This window comes from Carcharhinus amblyrhynchos, chromosome 7, assembly GCF_965287045.1.
Source record: "Carcharhinus amblyrhynchos chromosome 7, sCarAmb.v2.hapA, whole genome shotgun sequence".
In the NCBI taxonomy this organism is placed as follows: domain Eukaryota; kingdom Metazoa; phylum Chordata; class Chondrichthyes; order Carcharhiniformes; family Carcharhinidae; genus Carcharhinus; species Carcharhinus amblyrhynchos.
This window is the reverse complement of record NC_137330.1, coordinates 58511358-58528434: the sequence shown is the minus strand read 5'-3', so window position 1 is coordinate 58528434 and position 17077 is coordinate 58511358. Positions and strand designations below refer to the sequence as shown.

Genomic DNA, 17077 nt, shown 5'->3' with positions numbered 1-17077 from the left:
AGGAGGCTGGCATGGAGAACATTTAGGAGTTCAGGTCTTAGATGTGGAGGCTATGGACTAGGGTGTCTGTCGCATTGTAAGTGGGGTGGACAGCGATGGAGTTATAAGTCTTTAGGCCAGTGCAGCAACAGTGACATGATGATCCCTCTGACCGAAGTATACTTTACGTGGGGTAAGATACATCATTGCATACAAATGGTTTGTGATTGTTTACACATTTTTTTTCCTAAGATTCAAATTGAGGTGTATCTGTAGAGCTGTTACTTCACATCAATCCCTTCCCTATTAATTCAAATGCATTTATTTTAACGCTTAACAGGTGACCAAGCCCGAAATTTCTTTCTGCAATCTGGATTGCCAAAGGTAGTACTGGCTGAAATATGGTGAGTACTGACCTGTCACTGTTTTTACAGTCATTTCTTTTATTGTACTTTAACTACTAGCATTGAGACAAGTAAATAAATTGTAAAATGTGTAACCCAGCCTAATGCGTTCAAATTGGAGGCGAACTCGCTGGCGTCTTTTAAAAGACTTCTGGACGAGTATATAGGATCTAATGGGATTGGGGGTTATAGATAAGCCTATGGCTTAGTAGGTATAGAAGTGATCGGTGCAACTTGTGGGCCGAAGGGCCTGTTTGTGCTGTAGTGTTCTATGTTCTATGTTCTAAATTGTGACTGGGGTTTTGTTCTTTAAAGGATTTTTCAAATTGGTGACCAAAGAAGTGAATGACACCTCATCTGTTGTTTGTAGAAACCATCATTTAAACTAATCAGGCCAATCTGTCTTGTCAGTAAGAACATTTGTAGCACCCCGTTTATTCCATTCACAAAGAAAATCTTTGTTGTTCTTATGTGACTTGGTTGCTGGTCAGTTATTGGGTTTTTCTGTCCTTTGTCTTTTGCATATGTTGTGTTTGTTAAACTTTTATTGGGATGTTGTATGAAAACTACAGATATAATGTTTTCAATGTGTGAACGTTGCTCAGGCTTGTTTCATGCACCAGGACCAATATGGTGTGATGTTGTTTTAATATGATTCTTGTGTGCTATTCTTTATTTGATATCTCAGATTATTCTCACCATTGCCACCACCAGTAATAATGTGCATTCACCACTGCTGAACCTATATAGCTCTCACTGCTTTAAGCAACATAATTCCACAGTAAACTTCACTGAGATCTTAGTTGAATCTTCAATATGGATAATAAATTTAATTTCTCCTTGTGTACAAATCTTTCCATTACTTTACTGCTCTCTATACTTCCTCCAGCTGTCATCCCTCCTATGATCTCTTTGCTTTTCCAATTCTGGCCTTGTGCATGTTCCCGATTTCCTTCACATCACCATTGATAGCCACATTTTCAGTTGCCTGATGTGGAGATGCTGGCATTGGACTGGGGTGGGCACAGTAAAAGTCTTACAATACCAGGTTAAAGTCCAATAGGTTTATTTGGAATCACAAGCTTTTGAAGGCTGCTCCTTCATCAGTTGCCTGGGAATTCCCTTGTTTCACCTCTCTCCTTTATGTCACTTCTTACCTACCTCTTCAACCAAACATTTGGTCATCGGTGTTAAATCTCTATGTAGCTTGATATCAAATTCTGTCTGGCAGTACTCCTATGAAGTACCGTGAGAGATTCTTTTCTAAGTTAAATATGCTTTTTAAATATTAGTTGTTGTTGTAAAATAGTAACCAGTAAACAATACAGCTTGATAAAGTATTTAATTGCTCTGGCACATAAAACAGTATTTTACATGTTCTCTTAAAATCGTGTGGAACACGGTGTCAATAAATGAGATTTACTCAGAATGCTAAATGTTTTGAATTTCTGCAGTGAATAACTTGAAAATCTGTGGCAGAGCTGGTCATTGCATTTGTGTTATTCCAACTTTTTGAAAACTGGGCTTATGCTTGGGGCAATCTTCTTTTAGTTTAGTTGCAGGTACAGTAAAACTTGTCAATTCTCATTCATTGGGAATATACTGATGGACAAGTCTCCTGATCTACCTGTTTTCTTACTTTACACCAGCGTTTTCCTTCTTTTGAAGTTTTCTCTTTAAACCTCTCTAATTATATACCTGCCTCCTCCTTTATCATTCCTCTTAAAACTTAACTCTTCAATCAAACGTTTCATCTCTTTTCTTTAATTCTTTCATTGGGTGTGAGCTTCATTGGCAAAGTCTCATTTGTTGCCCATCCATTGAGAGGTAGTGTAGTGAGCTGAGTTCTTGAACCATTGCAGTCCATCTGGTGTAGATACATATACACATTGAAATTAGGAAGGGATATCCCCTATCTCACCAGCCTATTATTTTTGTCAAATTCTGGCCCTGTAAAGTATTTTGAATTTGTTTTGGATTAAGGTGCAAGTTATTGTTTTAGGTGTCTTGTACAGAATCTTCTCAGACCATTAAAATCTAATTTCTGCCTTGAAAATGGAATGAGTTTGGGAAATACATATATTATCAGTGTGATTTCTCAAATTAATTGAATGTTTAAATCTTATGTCAATAATACTTCAGCTGTGAGTAATGTCTAGAATCCACTAAACTTTGTAATGTAATTGTAGATCTTTTTCTCCCCTTCCATATAGGACTCTAGCAGACTTGAACAAAGATGGAAAAATGAACCAACAAGAATTTTCCATAGCTATGAAACTGATCAAGATGACCCTTCAAGGTCACCCAGTGCCCCCCACTCTTCCACTCATTATGAAACAGCCGCCAATCCCTTCACCTTTAAGCTCTGCACGATTTGGTAAATAAACATTTCCTGAGTGTAGAATAGATTATTAAAATATTATATTTGGTTCCTCATATTTTAGTACCATGTTCACGCAGAATTTATTGTATTTGCATTAAAAGAGATATGTTTGAGCGATACATATTTGTAAGCAAGTATTTAAAGGAATTGTCCATAATGATGAATTACAAGTTATTCATATTTAAATTCCAAAATAGGGATGGGAAGTATGCCAAATCTATCAGTCCCACCAAACATGCCTTCATTTGCTTCCTTGGGTCCCACATCATCATTGACATCAATGACGTCCATGCCACCTTTGGGTATGTCAGTTCCCCTGCTACCTGCTGTTAATGCGTCAACATTGCCAAATGGTACATCTATCCTTATTCCACCGTTATCTGCACAGACTTCTGCAAGTAAGTAATACAAATTGAATTGTTGTATTTTGATCTCTAATTGATAGCATTATTTCAAACCATATTTACATTTTTTTTACGAAACATTCCTTGCAGTTTTGTTCAATTTTTTATATTTGCTCTCATAGACCTTTATCTTGAATCTTCCATTGAGAAAATGAGGTAAAGTTCTTTACTGTTTCACAAAAAAAAAGCACAAATGATTGTGTTGACAATTGGGAGTTTTAACTTTCAATTACATTCATGTCTCCATCCAATTTAGCCAATTTGAGAAATAAAGGATCCTGTTGAATCACTGACATCTAGTTGGATCTGAACTGAATACGGCTGCTTAGAGCTGCAATTTGCTACTCCTGTGCCAAATATTGCTGTTATCAGACAGATTGTTACTTTAATTGTAAAGTATTTCATGAGGTGTACTATTGGGGTCTTTTAAGTCTTTTATACTTCCTCCTCTTTCCTGCTATATTAAAGCAACATTGACTTTGGAGTGGTGGGGCAGGAGTGAGCAGAGATTATAGTCTAAAATTGTTGACTGCATATTAAATCCTGATGGCTGCAAAGCACCTAATCAAACGATGAGGTGCTGTTCCTCAAGCTTGTATTGAGTTTCATCGGAACATTGTAATAAATTGAGGACAGAGAGCAAGGTGGAGGAGTAAAATGATAGGCTGCCAGAAGCTTGGGTCATGTATGAGGACTGAACGGAGGTATTCCTCAACACAAACACCCAATCCATTTGGTCTCTGCAGTGTGGAGAAGACTGTATATGAGCAGTGACTGCAGTATGCTAAATTGAGATAAGTACATGCAACATGCTTTTTCAGCTAAGAGCAGCCTTTGGGGCCTTGGATGGTGAGGTGAGAGGACTTGACATTAACGCTGTTTCTCTCTCCACAGATGAGTATTTTCAGCATTTTGCATTTTTATTTGCCTTTTCTTGATGGTTACGAAAGCTCAGTGACCTGAAAGTAAAATCATCTCCCATAATCCACTCGCCAAATCCTTAATTCATGAATATATTTGTAGATCTCATCTGCGATAAATGTGCCAAAATGATGATAATCAAAATTCAGTAAAATCTCAAGGATCCTCAGGGAATGGGTGGTGCTGTTAATCAAAAATGCCAGCAAATGGGGAGTTGGATTATTCTGTACACAAGGCAAGGTGCTGCTCGGTCTTTGAGGGGCTTAGCGGACAGGAGCAACAGTTGTGCAGTCAAGGATCCACAGTGAAATCATCACAACTGATGTTGAAAGTTATTCTGAAAGTTGCCTTCAGGACCTTGAGACTGTTTAGAAAAAAATCAACTGTTAATTTCATAGACAGTTGTGTGTATCATTGTTAAATTGATGCAATAATTTAATAATTTCAGTGTAAAGCCTAAGATCTATTGTTTTATTAGTTTTCTTTCAAGAATGCATTATCATTGAACATAAGGAGGTCCTGTGGCATCATGGCAGCACCCCTACTTCTGGACCAGAAGTTCTGAGTTCAAGTTCATAATGGTGGCTTAAAGGGCAGATAATCAGCTTCAGATTCCTTCCATCATTTCCCCACTATTCCCCAAAGATAAAAGTAGTGTGCATGTTAAAAAAACGGTAGTATGTTTTAAGTAACTGACTTAATAAAAATTGAACTGTTCATAGAAATTAAGGTTACTCGAAAATTTGGGTTGACACAATGCCAGAAAACAAAGTTTACTATGGTTTTAGTTTGGTCACTTTCTGTTGACATTCTCATTTTGATATTGAGTAAGGAATTAATAACATTTAATTGACTTGCATTAATTAAAAAATTACACATTTCTGTTAATAACTGTAATCACTTAAAGCACAATGAAGTTTTAAAATCATATAGGTCGCAGGTTTAATTGCATTTGAACAAGATTTTGCTTTCACATGGCATTAACTTAAACTGGAGACAGTCAAATTAACTGCTTCAAATAGCTACCGGCATAGAAATTTAGGATCAGGAGCAGGAGTAGGAAATTCAGCTCATCATGCTTGCCCTGCCATTTAAGTCCATGGCTGATCTGGCTGTGGTTTCAATTCCACTTTCATGACTGTCCCGCATAGCCCTTGACTTTCTTATCTCCCTAGCAATCATCGGCAGACTTAGCTGCTATACTGGCTCTTTTCATCCACATCCCAGGCGCTCCCAGAAAGTACTTGTACTTGTCTGAGAATATAATTGTTTCTTCTTTTCGATACATTTAGCCTAACAAGCTTCTCCCTTCTAAATATTTCCCCTTTTGCAATATTCTGCTTCATAGGAACATAAGGCAGAGGAGTAGGAGAAGGCCGTTCAGCCCCTCAACTCTGCTCCACCATTCATCATAGATGATCTTCTATTTGAAGTAATTTTCGTGCAACATCTCTATATCTCTTATTTTTAATATCAAGAAATCTATCATTCTTTGACTTGAATATACTCTATAATTGAGTCCTCTAGGGTAGACAATTCCAAAAATTCACTGCCTTTTCAGCGAAGAAGTCCCTCCTAACCTTGACGACAGATAGCCTATCTCCTTATTCTGCGACTGTGTCCCCTGGTTTTAAATCCCCAGGTCAGGACAAACATCCTTCCTGCAGTTAACCTATCAAGCCCTGTAAGAATTTTGAATATTTCAATGAGATCACTGGTCCTACTTCTAAGCTCTAAAAAAAATAATAAATTGAGTCATCCCGGAGACTGCCATCTCAAAGACCAATTTGGTGAACCTTTGTTGCACTCTTTCTGTGGCAAGTATATCCATCCTTGGGTATGGAGACCATAACTCTGCACAATACTCCAGGTGCGGTCTCACCAAAACTCTATACCATTGCAGCACAACTTGTTTGCTTCTGTATTCCAAACTCTTGCAAAAAAGGGCAATGTGCCATTTGCCTTCCTATATTCTTGTTGCACATCCATATTAGCTTTCAGCGATTTATGAACAAGGACACCCAGGTCCATTTGAACATCAACGCTACCCAACCTCTCACCATTTAAGAATAGAGAAAGGGGAAGCAGACGTTGAAAGGGAAGGGAGAATGTGTATCTAGCTCACTCACAGTCCTGGGGTTCTTATTTGTCCTCACTCCCACCCACCAACAGGCATTCTCACATTGGGTAAGAGTGAGCATCCTGAAACTGGGAGTGATCTGGACGCGCACATGCAATCGTGCTTTCATATTTAATGTTCATCTTTATTCATTCATTGATTTATTTTAATTATCAGTTTATAGTTGTGATTTTTGTTTTGCTCACCAAGTAATTTATTTTCATACGTGGGGCTTTTGTTTTTGAAATTCATGTTTAATGCTGTGCTAAACCTTATCTTTCTGGAATTTGTTCATTGACAATGTCCTCCCCCTCCCGTCCCCTTCCCTTTCCCTCCCCACCCCATTCCCCTCCCTTTCCCACCCCATCCCCCCCCACCCCCACCCCCCAGTGTGGAAGAAACTGAGGGTTGGACAAGCCTGCCTTAGTTGTTCTTGCTTTGTCATGCTATTCCACAGCAATTGGATCCATCCCTTCCCACTGTAAGCTTCCTTTTCTGCCTCAACAGTTTTCAGCATTTTGTCTCCAACAAATTTATTCATGTAGTTTAAACTGTGCAACTACTTCCATCCCTGGACCCTATTTGGTGGGTTTAACTAATGACCAGGCACTGAACAGTAAATTGCAGGTATTGATTTGCAGTCTGTCACTTTTGTTGTTACTGCAACATATCCACAATGACATGAACTTCTCCCCTGACTGTGAAGTATATTCTGTAGTTGAAGTGTCTCTCTGTACACACAATTGATGTAATTACTGTGCAGTTACAGCTTCCTAGAGACATAAGGGTTGTTGTTTTTTCAATGGAAAAATTGGCTAGAATTTGAGACTGTGGAAGTAAATTAGAGGAATCTATATGTTCTTCACACTTTGAGAGCTGTCTTTAAGTCTAGCCACCAAAGTTCACATCAATTATAAGTCTGTAGCTTTTTATTTTAGCTGTAACAGTACTTGAATTAAGACAACATTTGTATCCATGGTTTAATTATTTTAAGTTGCCTGCACACTACTGTATATTTTAACTGGTCAGATACCTGTTTAGGCCAGCCAGCTTCCTTTGCATGACTTTGCTTGTGCTTGATAGAATAATGAGCAGTTACATGGAGGGAAGTTTTGAGATAAGTTGCTGAAAAATAAGGGTATCTATTATTGTACTTCTTCCTCGACCTTTGTTTCTCATGTCATGGTGTTGGCACACTGACGCAGTGATTAGCACTGCTGCCTCGTAGTGCTAGGGACCTTGGTTCAATTTCCTGCTTGGCTCACTGTCTGTGTGAAGTTTGCACGTTCTCCCTGTGTTTGCATGCGTTTCCTCTGGGTGCTCCCGTTTCCTCCCACAGTCTGAAAGATGTGCTGGTTAGGCACATTGACCCAAACAGGTGCCGGAGTGTGGCAACTAGGAGAATTTCACAGTAACTTCATTGCAATGTTAATGTAAGCTTACTTGTGACTAATAAATAAACTTTTAACTTTTCATTTTTTTTTAGCACTCCCCCACACTGGGCCTCTGAGGCAGCCATTAGCAGGATTTGGAGGCACTGGCCTGCACAAGGCTCAGTCATTGATTGATCTTGGCTCTAGCAGGTACAAGTACAATTTTTAAAAATAGTACATTGCTCTGTCCATTGCAGATTTGGGCCGATTCCACAGGAAATGAGTTTTGCAGATTTAGTCATCTCATATTGTTTTGAGTGTGAGTAAATGTCATTTAAGTACAAATTCTAGTTCTAGCTGAAACTGTTAAATCAGCTAGAAACAAAGCAGCACTTTTGAATCGGAAATGTAATGATTTATATTTTGTGTCCACTAAGCCAGGAAAGTTTGTTCTTTGTTCTTGTTTGACAGACTGTCAGAAAATTATTTTCCTACTTTTCATCTGAAAGTGTGATATGGTAGCCATCACAGAAACATGGTTGAAGGCAGGACATGAGTGGCAACTCAACATTCCAGGATATAGAATCTTCAGGCGAGACAGGGAAGGAAGTAAAAGAGGAGGAGGCATTGGATTGTTAGTTAGGGAGTCAGTTACTGCAGTAAGAAGAGATGATATATTGGAGGGGGCATCAAATGAAGCTTTGTGCATAGAGCTGAGAATAAAAAGGGGACAGCCACATTGTTAGGTGTTTATTATAGACCCCCAGATAGTCAGAGGAATATTGAGGAGAAGATAGGTGCTCAATTTATGGAGTTGTATAGAAACAATAACAATAGGGTTATTACACTAGGTAATTTTAACTTTCCCACGTTAACTGGGGTATACATAGTGTTAAGGGCTTGGATGGAGTAGATGTCCTGAAATATTTACAGGAGAAGTTTTTAAATCAATATGTGAAGGGTTCAACAAGGGAGGGAGCTCTGCTGGACCTGATTCTGGGGAATGAAGCTGGACAGGTGTTGAGATGGTCAGGGGGGGCATTTTAGTGATAGCGATTACAATATGGTACAATTTGAGCTTGTTATGGATGAGGAAATAGACAAGCTGCAAGAAAAAAATTGGATTGGTGGAGAGTAGACTTCAGTGAAAAAAGATCGGATCTAGCCTGGCATGAGCTACTAATGGGAAAATCTGCAGAGCAGTGGGGGACATTCAAAAAGGAAATGGGGAGGAAGCCCAACATGTTCCCTTTAGGGTGATAGGTAAGAATAACAAACCCAGAGAAATTCAGGCTTGAGAAGGAAAAGAAAGGTTTTAAAAAGTACAAGGGAGCAAATCAGTGGAGGCATTAGTGAAGTATTGAAAATGCAGGGTGGAGCTTAAAAAAGCAATTGGGAATGCAAAGAGGGGATATGAGAAAGCTCTGGCATGTAAAATTAGGGAAAATCTCAAGATGTTCTTTAAGTACGTCAGTGGGAAGCGGATAATCAGGGAACGAGTAGGACCCATTAGGGACCAAGGGGGGCAATCTGTGGGTGGAACCAGAGGACATTGGTAGAGTGCTGAATGAATACTTCACATCCGACTTCATCCAAGAGAATGAGGACAATAGTATGGAATTCAGAGAGAGAGAGACTGTGAGACTTTTGAGCAAATTAGAACTCAATTCTAAGTTGATAGGCTTAGAATTAAGCCTACAATAATAGGCAAGGACAAGTTGAATTGTGCCATAGGCTGTTGTGGGAGTCAAGGGAGGAAATTGCAGGGGTTTAGGCCCAAATTTTCAATTCCTCTTGAGCCATGGGGGAGGTGTCAGCTAATGTGGTTCTGCTATTTAAGAAGGGGGGTGTTATTCTGAGACTGTTATTTAAGAAGGGCAGTGCATCTCTCAATCATTGGTGGGAAAACTATCAGAGAAACTTCTGAACGAGAGCATCTACCTCCACTTGGAGAGATAATGCTTGATCAGGGATGGGGAGGTCATGCCCAACAAATTTGATTGAACTTTTTGAGGGGATGACCAGATGTGTAGATGAAGATAGTGCAGTCAATGTAGTTTATATGGATTTCAGCAAAATCTTTGACAAGATCCCACATGGGAGTACTATGTGCGCAGTTGTGGCTGCCACATTATTGGAAGGATGTGATTGCACTGCAGGAGAGATTCACCAAGATGTTGCCTGTGATAGGACGTTTAAGTTATGGAGAAAAGTTGTGGGAACTTGGGTTGTTTTCATTGGGGCAGAGAAGACTGAGGGATGATCTGATCGAGATGTACATGATTATGAGAGACATGGACAAAGTGGATCAGGAGCTGCTGACATGTTACCCTTAGTTGAAGGGCCAATCATGAGGGGACACAGTTCAAGGTGAGGGGCAGGAGGTTGAGGGGGATGTGAAGAAAACCTTTTTTACCCAGATGGTGGTGATGGTCTAGAATGCACACCTAGTGGGTGGTAGAGGAGGGTTCCTTTGCATCCTTTAAAAAGTATCTGGATGAACACTTGGCACATTGTAACATTCAGGGCTATGGCCAACACTGGCAGATGGGATTAGGTGGGAGTTCAGGGTATTTCTAATGTGCCACTGTGGACTCAATGGGCTGAAAGACCTGCGCTGTATGATTCTATGAGAAAACATGTTTAGAAAGATTTGGAAAAGGGGCTATAATGAAAACTGTAACTGAAACTATTGCAAATTTCTCATTCAACCCTTCCCTACTGAATAAGCCAGATGGTACAAGTAGTAAGCACAGAAGGTTGTGTTATTTTTATAAAGATCGTTAACAATTCCAGTTTCAATAAAAATAGAAGAATGCCAATTTCATATGGTATTTAACAGCTTGTTTAATAAAACATGATTGAGGTGTGATTTCATTATCAGTTAATTAATTCTGGATACTAAATATCCTCCCATTAATTTTTGTAAGAATTTTCAATTAAGTGAAAAAAGGAGAGCGTAATGATTATAATTACATTCCTAATCCCTAATTGGTCAGGGAACATAGAGGTAGCCTTCTAGTACCGTTGCCTTGGGAAAGAGCCTTGGAAAAGCCTGCCTGTTAGGAAATTAGATTCCCATCCAAAGATTGGCCCCAACGTTCTGGCAGTGGACAAGATTTGGCCCATTGTGTCTGTTTTTCTCTTTTTACTATATTAAACTGCTTAACTCAAGCCTGTGTTTTTAGCATTAGTTACTGCAGGGGTTTTAATCTTCCTATCAATAACATAAGGACTAATGCTTTGAAACTTTGTTATTGAAATGATTTCCAAGTTTTAGCTTCCCATGTTTCTGTTTCCTTTTTGCAGCAGTTCGTCATCATCCTCTACTTCTCTCGCCTCACCTAAAGTTAGTTCCTCTGACTGGGGAGTTCCTCAGCCCACCAGGCTAAAATATCGACAATTATTCAATAGCCTTGATAAATCCATGAGTGGTTATCTCTCAGGTCAGTAAAGTATATGTGCTTATGATGGTTGAAGTTTTTTCTTTGATGCTAACTTAGTACTTGGTGATTTAAGTAATCATACCACAGCACTCAGGAGCTCACCTATCTCATCGCATTGGTTTTGTTTGGAAATACTGGCTGAAGAACTGTCTCTAGGAGGATGTCCTCACAGAAGACATCCATTCTAATTCCATGAGAATATATACATGGTTGAAAGTATTAATGTTTGTGTTAAGCGAGCATTTGTTTTGGGATATATTTAAAACACAGCCCCAGAAACTTCACAGAACCTTCATGGTAATTTTTTTCCAGCAATCAGATGCTGCATTAATACCTGAACTTGGTGCAACTGCCTACTTGCTTGACCTTTGTCCAGTTGTGATTGGAAATGATGATTAAAGCTAAAGCTGAATGGACAATAACAGTTGAAATTCTCTTCTATTTTTTATTGGCACCGATGGTTACTAGAGTGTTAATTGAAATGTTTTGATCAGAAACAGTAAAAATTATACAAGGCAAATGATGAAGATTAACAGAATGCAGGATTGTTGCAAGTGCAATATGCTGGCTAGCCTGCTAATGATTTTGTTTTGTTTTCAGGCCCCCAAGCCAGGAATGCTCTTTTACAGTCCAATTTGTCACACAACCAACTTGCTACCATATGGTGAGTTCTGCTGTAATTGTGCAGTCCCTACAGAAGTTCTGTGAACACAGAGTACAGCTAACCAATTAAAGGGCTTTCAGATTTAATTCAAGGCACTGTTTGTTGACTGTTATAAGATTTAACACAGTGTGACATTTCCAGTTGGTGATTTTTAAAAGCTGTTATGTTCTGTATTATAAATTGCAACCTGATTGAAATGCAACAAGGAAAAATTGCTGTGTTCTTACTAAAAAGAAATGGCAGTCATAATGCAGCATTTCTCATGCCAAGTGAACTTTTCAAGGTGTTTAACAAGAATGAAAGCATGAGCTGGATAGTGTGGTGATGGGAATTAGTGTTGAAAACATGATAGAAGAGCGGTTCTAGAAGACCTTTGAAAGAAAGTAAAGAAGCAGCTGCCAACAACAGCCTGCATTTATATACACTGTGAATGTAGAAAAACATTGGAAGTACTTTATAGAGGTGTAATCAGACATAATTGGGTCTTGACTCAAAGAAGGAGCTGTCGTAAAGGTAACCAAAAACTTGGTCAAAGAGGTTGGTTTTATGGAGAGGGAGGAAATTCTGGAGCTGAAAGGAATGTCATCAATCATAGAGTGACGAGGGTGAATGCAGAAAAGGCTGAAGTTGGAGAAAAAAAGGACTGGAAGGTGCAGAGTTTGATGAGCTTATAGATGCAGGGATGAATCAGCCTTTGAAGTTAATTAGGTACAAAGATGAGAATTATAAATTGCTGAAGGTGAGAAAGGGCAGATGTCAACATAGGTTAGCAAGGACAGAGTTGGTGAGTCCTCGGGGCTTAATGTGGGATAGAGAGACCGCCGAGAGATTTGCAGATGTGTTGGTGGAAACTAGTAAGGGAGGGAGGAGGGGTGGGGGGGGTGGGGGCAGCCTTGAAATCGTTGACAAGGGTACGAAGTTTATGCTGGAGGGCCAAAGACAATGGCTTTAGTCTTACTAATGTTTAACCAACCACAGGAAATTGTGGTTCATCCAGGACTGGATATTGGATGTCCGGCAACCCAAAGGCAGAGGTGAAGAGGTAGTTCCCATTGATATCAGCACCTATGTGGAATGTTGAATAACTAAAAATAGTACAAGAAATATTAGAGCATAGTGTGTATGGATCAAATGGTAATCTGCAGTCAGAATGGAGAGTAGTGTTTGGGACTTGTGGCTGGCAAAGACCACTTGGAAAATGGGAAGCTAAACAAGGGTTGGGTTTAAAAAGCTTTCAGTTAAATCAAAACAAAATGAAGACATTTTTCATTTTTTTTGCAGTACAATAGGAAAGCAAGAACCCTTCAGTGCCAAGACTTTTGTTGGTGCCACTGCCTCACCAGTGGTCCGGAAGTATATTTGAGCAGTCCTGATTTGCCTTCCCAGCTTGCATGATGATGTCTAGCCAATGCTTGGTGCCTTGAACCTTGATCACTTTCAAAATAATTGAAGAATGAAAAATTGAAAGCATTTAAAGAAGATTGCAAAATATTTTAAATGACCCCAGATTGGGCGCTACCCACCAGAATGAATTGCAAAGATCCTAGTGAAACTGGCAGCCTTTGAATAAATTGTTGCATGAAATTATGATCTTTGACAAAATGTTTTTTTTGCTTTATGCTTTAAAGTCACCATGTCCAGATGTTTAAAAAAAGTACTTTGTTTAGAAAACCAACATAAATATATACATTAAGCTTCTTCTTCTGTCATACTGTTGAATTACAGGAACCTAGCAGATGTTGATCAGGACGGAAAGCTCAGAGCAGAAGAGTTTATTTTAGCAATGCATTTGATCGAAATGGCCAAATCTGGTCAACCTCTTCCTCTCACACTTCCCCCAGAACTGACACCCCCCTCTTTCAGGTGAGTGACTCTCTTTTGTCCAGGATGGTGAAATGCATTTTATTTTCATCCCTCTTGATACTCTTCAATGCTTCTTCAATGAGTAGAGCTCTATGAATGTAGCCAACCTCTGGATTTCATCCAAGGATCCACTATCATACAAGTCCCTTGGAAACCTGGCAAAAGCTGACTGCTTTGTCATTTAAGGACAAAGATTTAGATATCATACGGTAGGACATGGGCTTGACATGATTAGGCAGCAAAAATGTTCAACAGTATTTATTGTGGAAAAGAACTTGTGCCCAACACGGTTTGCAAATTAGGTATTGTTGAAGGGAGATGTGAGTGCTGGAAATATTCCATTTATTTTTCAATGATGTTTGGGGGAACATTTCCCCTTCTGCCTGATGCTTACTTTTTCAGCACTTTAGAGCCTGCCATAAGACAAAAATGTTGTATCTTGGAAGATTGTACATAATTTAAATATCAAACCACAAGTAATATATGGCTTCAGTTTGGTGCTCAGCTCATTTGATGAGGAAGCTAATACCAAGTACAATATGTTACTTCTGCAACTGAAACCTACAACAATCCCAAATACTACTGTCCTCTACATTTACAAGAGAAAAATGCTCAATATTGATCCTGTCCTGTTCCAGATCACATACTGAAAGGCAGACGCAAAATTACTGTATTGTTGGTATGCTGATTTGGCTATTTTAACTTCAGAAGGAGCAACCTGAACAAAACCTTAGAACAGAATTCCGATAAAGGAATGGATCTTAGAACGAGCAACCTCTCTTTTCCACGTTTTGATGTTCATTCTCGCTGTTTTTAAAACATTATGAAGTTAAAAATGGGTGATTTCTATTCAGAGAGAATCCAGTAATACTCTGTTATAAAACTGGATGCTCGGTTTCCTTCACTCTTACTGCATCTGACTCCATTTTATAGAAGGAATCTAACATTTTGGGGTGGTGCTATGGTTAGTGCTGCTGATTCACGGTACCAGGGACCCAGGCTCAATTCCGGCCTCAGATCACTGTTCTCCCTGTGGCTGCGTGGGTCTTCTTCGGGTGTTCTGGTTTCCTCCCACAGTCCAAAGATGTGCAGGTTGGATTGATTGGCCATGCTAAATTGACCCAAGTGTCAGGGGATTAGCAAGGTAAATACGTGGGGTTACGGGATTAGCGTCTGGGTAGGATAATGGTCAGTGCAGACTCAATGGGCCGAATTGTCTACTTCTGCATTGTAGGGTTCTATGATTCTGCTTACGTGTGCCGCTTGAAATTTGTGACATAGTTGATCATCTGGGTAACTCATTGAAACCACACAGAAAGCGCTTATAGCCATATGAATAAAAATTTGGAGAGGATTGTAATTCTTCTGTTTTTTTTCTCTCTTCAGATCAGGCAAATTGGGCGATGGAATAAATGGAACCCCAGCTCAGTATCAGGAAGTAGCACAGGAAATCCAGGATGCCCAAAAAAAGTCACCTGGTAAATCTACTAACCTGCATGTGTCTTATTTCTTTCCAGTATGAATATGTTGGAGTATTAAATACAGAATAGATTATAATTGCTGTTCTCAACTTGTCCAAAAGTTTAATAGTGAATGTCTAACACACATCCAAACTTGAACAAATCATTACAGAATGCAGTACTGTTTGTTTGGTGCAGACCACAAGCATTGTGATAGTCAGCATAGGTTGCTAACATAATAAGGACTGCTTATTAAAGTGCACATTACACCAACCCATGCACACTATCAAACACACAGCAAATAGCATTATTGTGATATAAGTTATAGAAAAGTAACATATTAGCATGATGTAAAATTTAAAGGTTTCTACTCTAAATTCCTTTGCTTGTAACTTGTTGCAGCTTTTTGTAGAAGTAACAGCAGGTTGATGAGAGTAATGTTGTTGATGTGGTGTACACAAACTTTTAAAAGGGATTCAGTACAGTACTGCACAACAGACTTGTGAGAAAGTTTATAGTTCATGGAATGAAAAGGATGATAGCAATGTGGATACAAAATTGGCAGAATAATGACTAACGGATATATTTTGGGCTGCAGAAAGTTTACAGTGGAGTTGCCTAGAGGGTTGGTATTGGGACCCTTGCTTTTCCTGATATATGTTAATGATCTCGATCTTAGTTTGCAAGGGGCAATTTCAAAGTTTGCAGATGATACAAAATTTGGAAAGACTGAAATTGTGAAGAGGACAGTGTTGAACTTCAAAAGGATATGGACAAATTGGTGGAGTGGATAACTAGGTGGCAGATGAAGTTCAACGTGGAGAAGTGTGAGGTGATGCATTTTGGTAGGAAAAACAGAGACAGTATAAAATAAGGGATACAATTGTTAAAGGAATGTAGGAGCAGAGGAACCTAGATGTGCAGATGTATAGATCACTGAAGATGGGAGGAAAGGCGGATAGAGCAGTCAATAAAGCATAGTATATTGGACTTTTTTAAACGGGTGTAGAGTACAAAAGCAAGGATTTGTGTAAGACACTAGTTAGACCTTTGCTAGAGCTTTGAGTGCCACATTTTAGGAAGGATGTCGCACTTACACAAGGATATTTTGGCTTGGAGGGAGTGCAGAGGAGGTTTACTAGGCTGATACCGGAGTTGAGGGGGTTGAGCTATGAGGAGAGGCTGAATAAACTAGGCTTGTACTCGTTAGAGTTTAGAAGAATGAGGGGAGATCTCATTGAGACATATAAGATGATGAATGGAATGGATAGGATAGAGGTGGAGAGACTCTTCCCGCTCAGAAAGGACAGTAGGACTAGGGGGCACAGCCTCAAGATAAAGGGGGGTGCGGTTTAGAACGGAGTTGAGGAGGAACTTCTTCACTCAAAGGGTGGTGAATCTCTGGAATTCTCTGCCCGTTGAGGTGGTGGAGGCTGCCTCGCTAAATATTTTTAAGACGCGGGTTGATGGGTTTTTGATAAGCGAGGGGATTAAGGGTTATGGGGAGAGGGCGGGAATGTGGAACTGAGCCACGACAGATCAGCCATGATCTTATTGAATGGCGGGGCAGGCTCGAAGGGCTAGATGGCCTACTCCTGCTCCTATTTCTTATGTTCTTATTATATTGGAGAGAGAAGGTGTTTACAAGAATGGTTCCAAGGATGAAAAACGTCAGTTATGAATTAGATTGGCGAGGAGGTTTGATAGAGATGTTTAAAATCATGAGGGAACTAGATTAAAAAAAAACATTAAAGGGAAGTAGGCTCCACTGACTACTTCAGTTTTATTGCCATTTCTAATTGACCTTGAGAAAGTGGTGGTGAGCTGTTTTCTTGAACTGCTGCAGTCCATGTGAGATAGCTACTCCCACATGTTAGGGAGCGAGTGCCAGGATTTTGGCCCAGTGACAGTGAAAGAATGCGATACATTTCCAAGTCAGAATGGAGGGAAACTTCCAGTTGATGATGTTCCCACGTATCTGCTGCCCTTGTTTATTTTGATGGGAGTGATCAGGGGTTTGCAAATGCTATCTAAGGAGCCTTGCTGACTTAGAACCATAGA

General features: G+C 39.5%; 1 protein-coding gene across 4 annotated transcripts in view; it reads left to right on the top strand.

The window, feature by feature from the left end:
• Positions 1 to 17077, top strand: part of LOC145344979 (intersectin-2-like) — a 213215-nt gene that overhangs the window by 104639 nt on the left and 91499 nt on the right. For all 4 annotated transcript variants that reach the window (XM_080192400.1, XM_080192401.1, XM_080192399.1 and 1 more), the window contains exons 4-11: positions 320 to 383; positions 2597 to 2760; positions 2964 to 3164; positions 7697 to 7793; positions 10893 to 11029; positions 11630 to 11693; positions 13419 to 13556; positions 14943 to 15034. In XM_080192400.1, coding sequence (XP_080048526.1) covers positions 320 to 383; positions 2597 to 2760; positions 2964 to 3164; positions 7697 to 7793; positions 10893 to 11029; positions 11630 to 11693; positions 13419 to 13556; positions 14943 to 15034 — 957 coding nt within the window. The remainder of the gene's footprint in view (positions 1 to 319; positions 384 to 2596; positions 2761 to 2963; positions 3165 to 7696; positions 7794 to 10892; positions 11030 to 11629; positions 11694 to 13418; positions 13557 to 14942; positions 15035 to 17077) is intronic.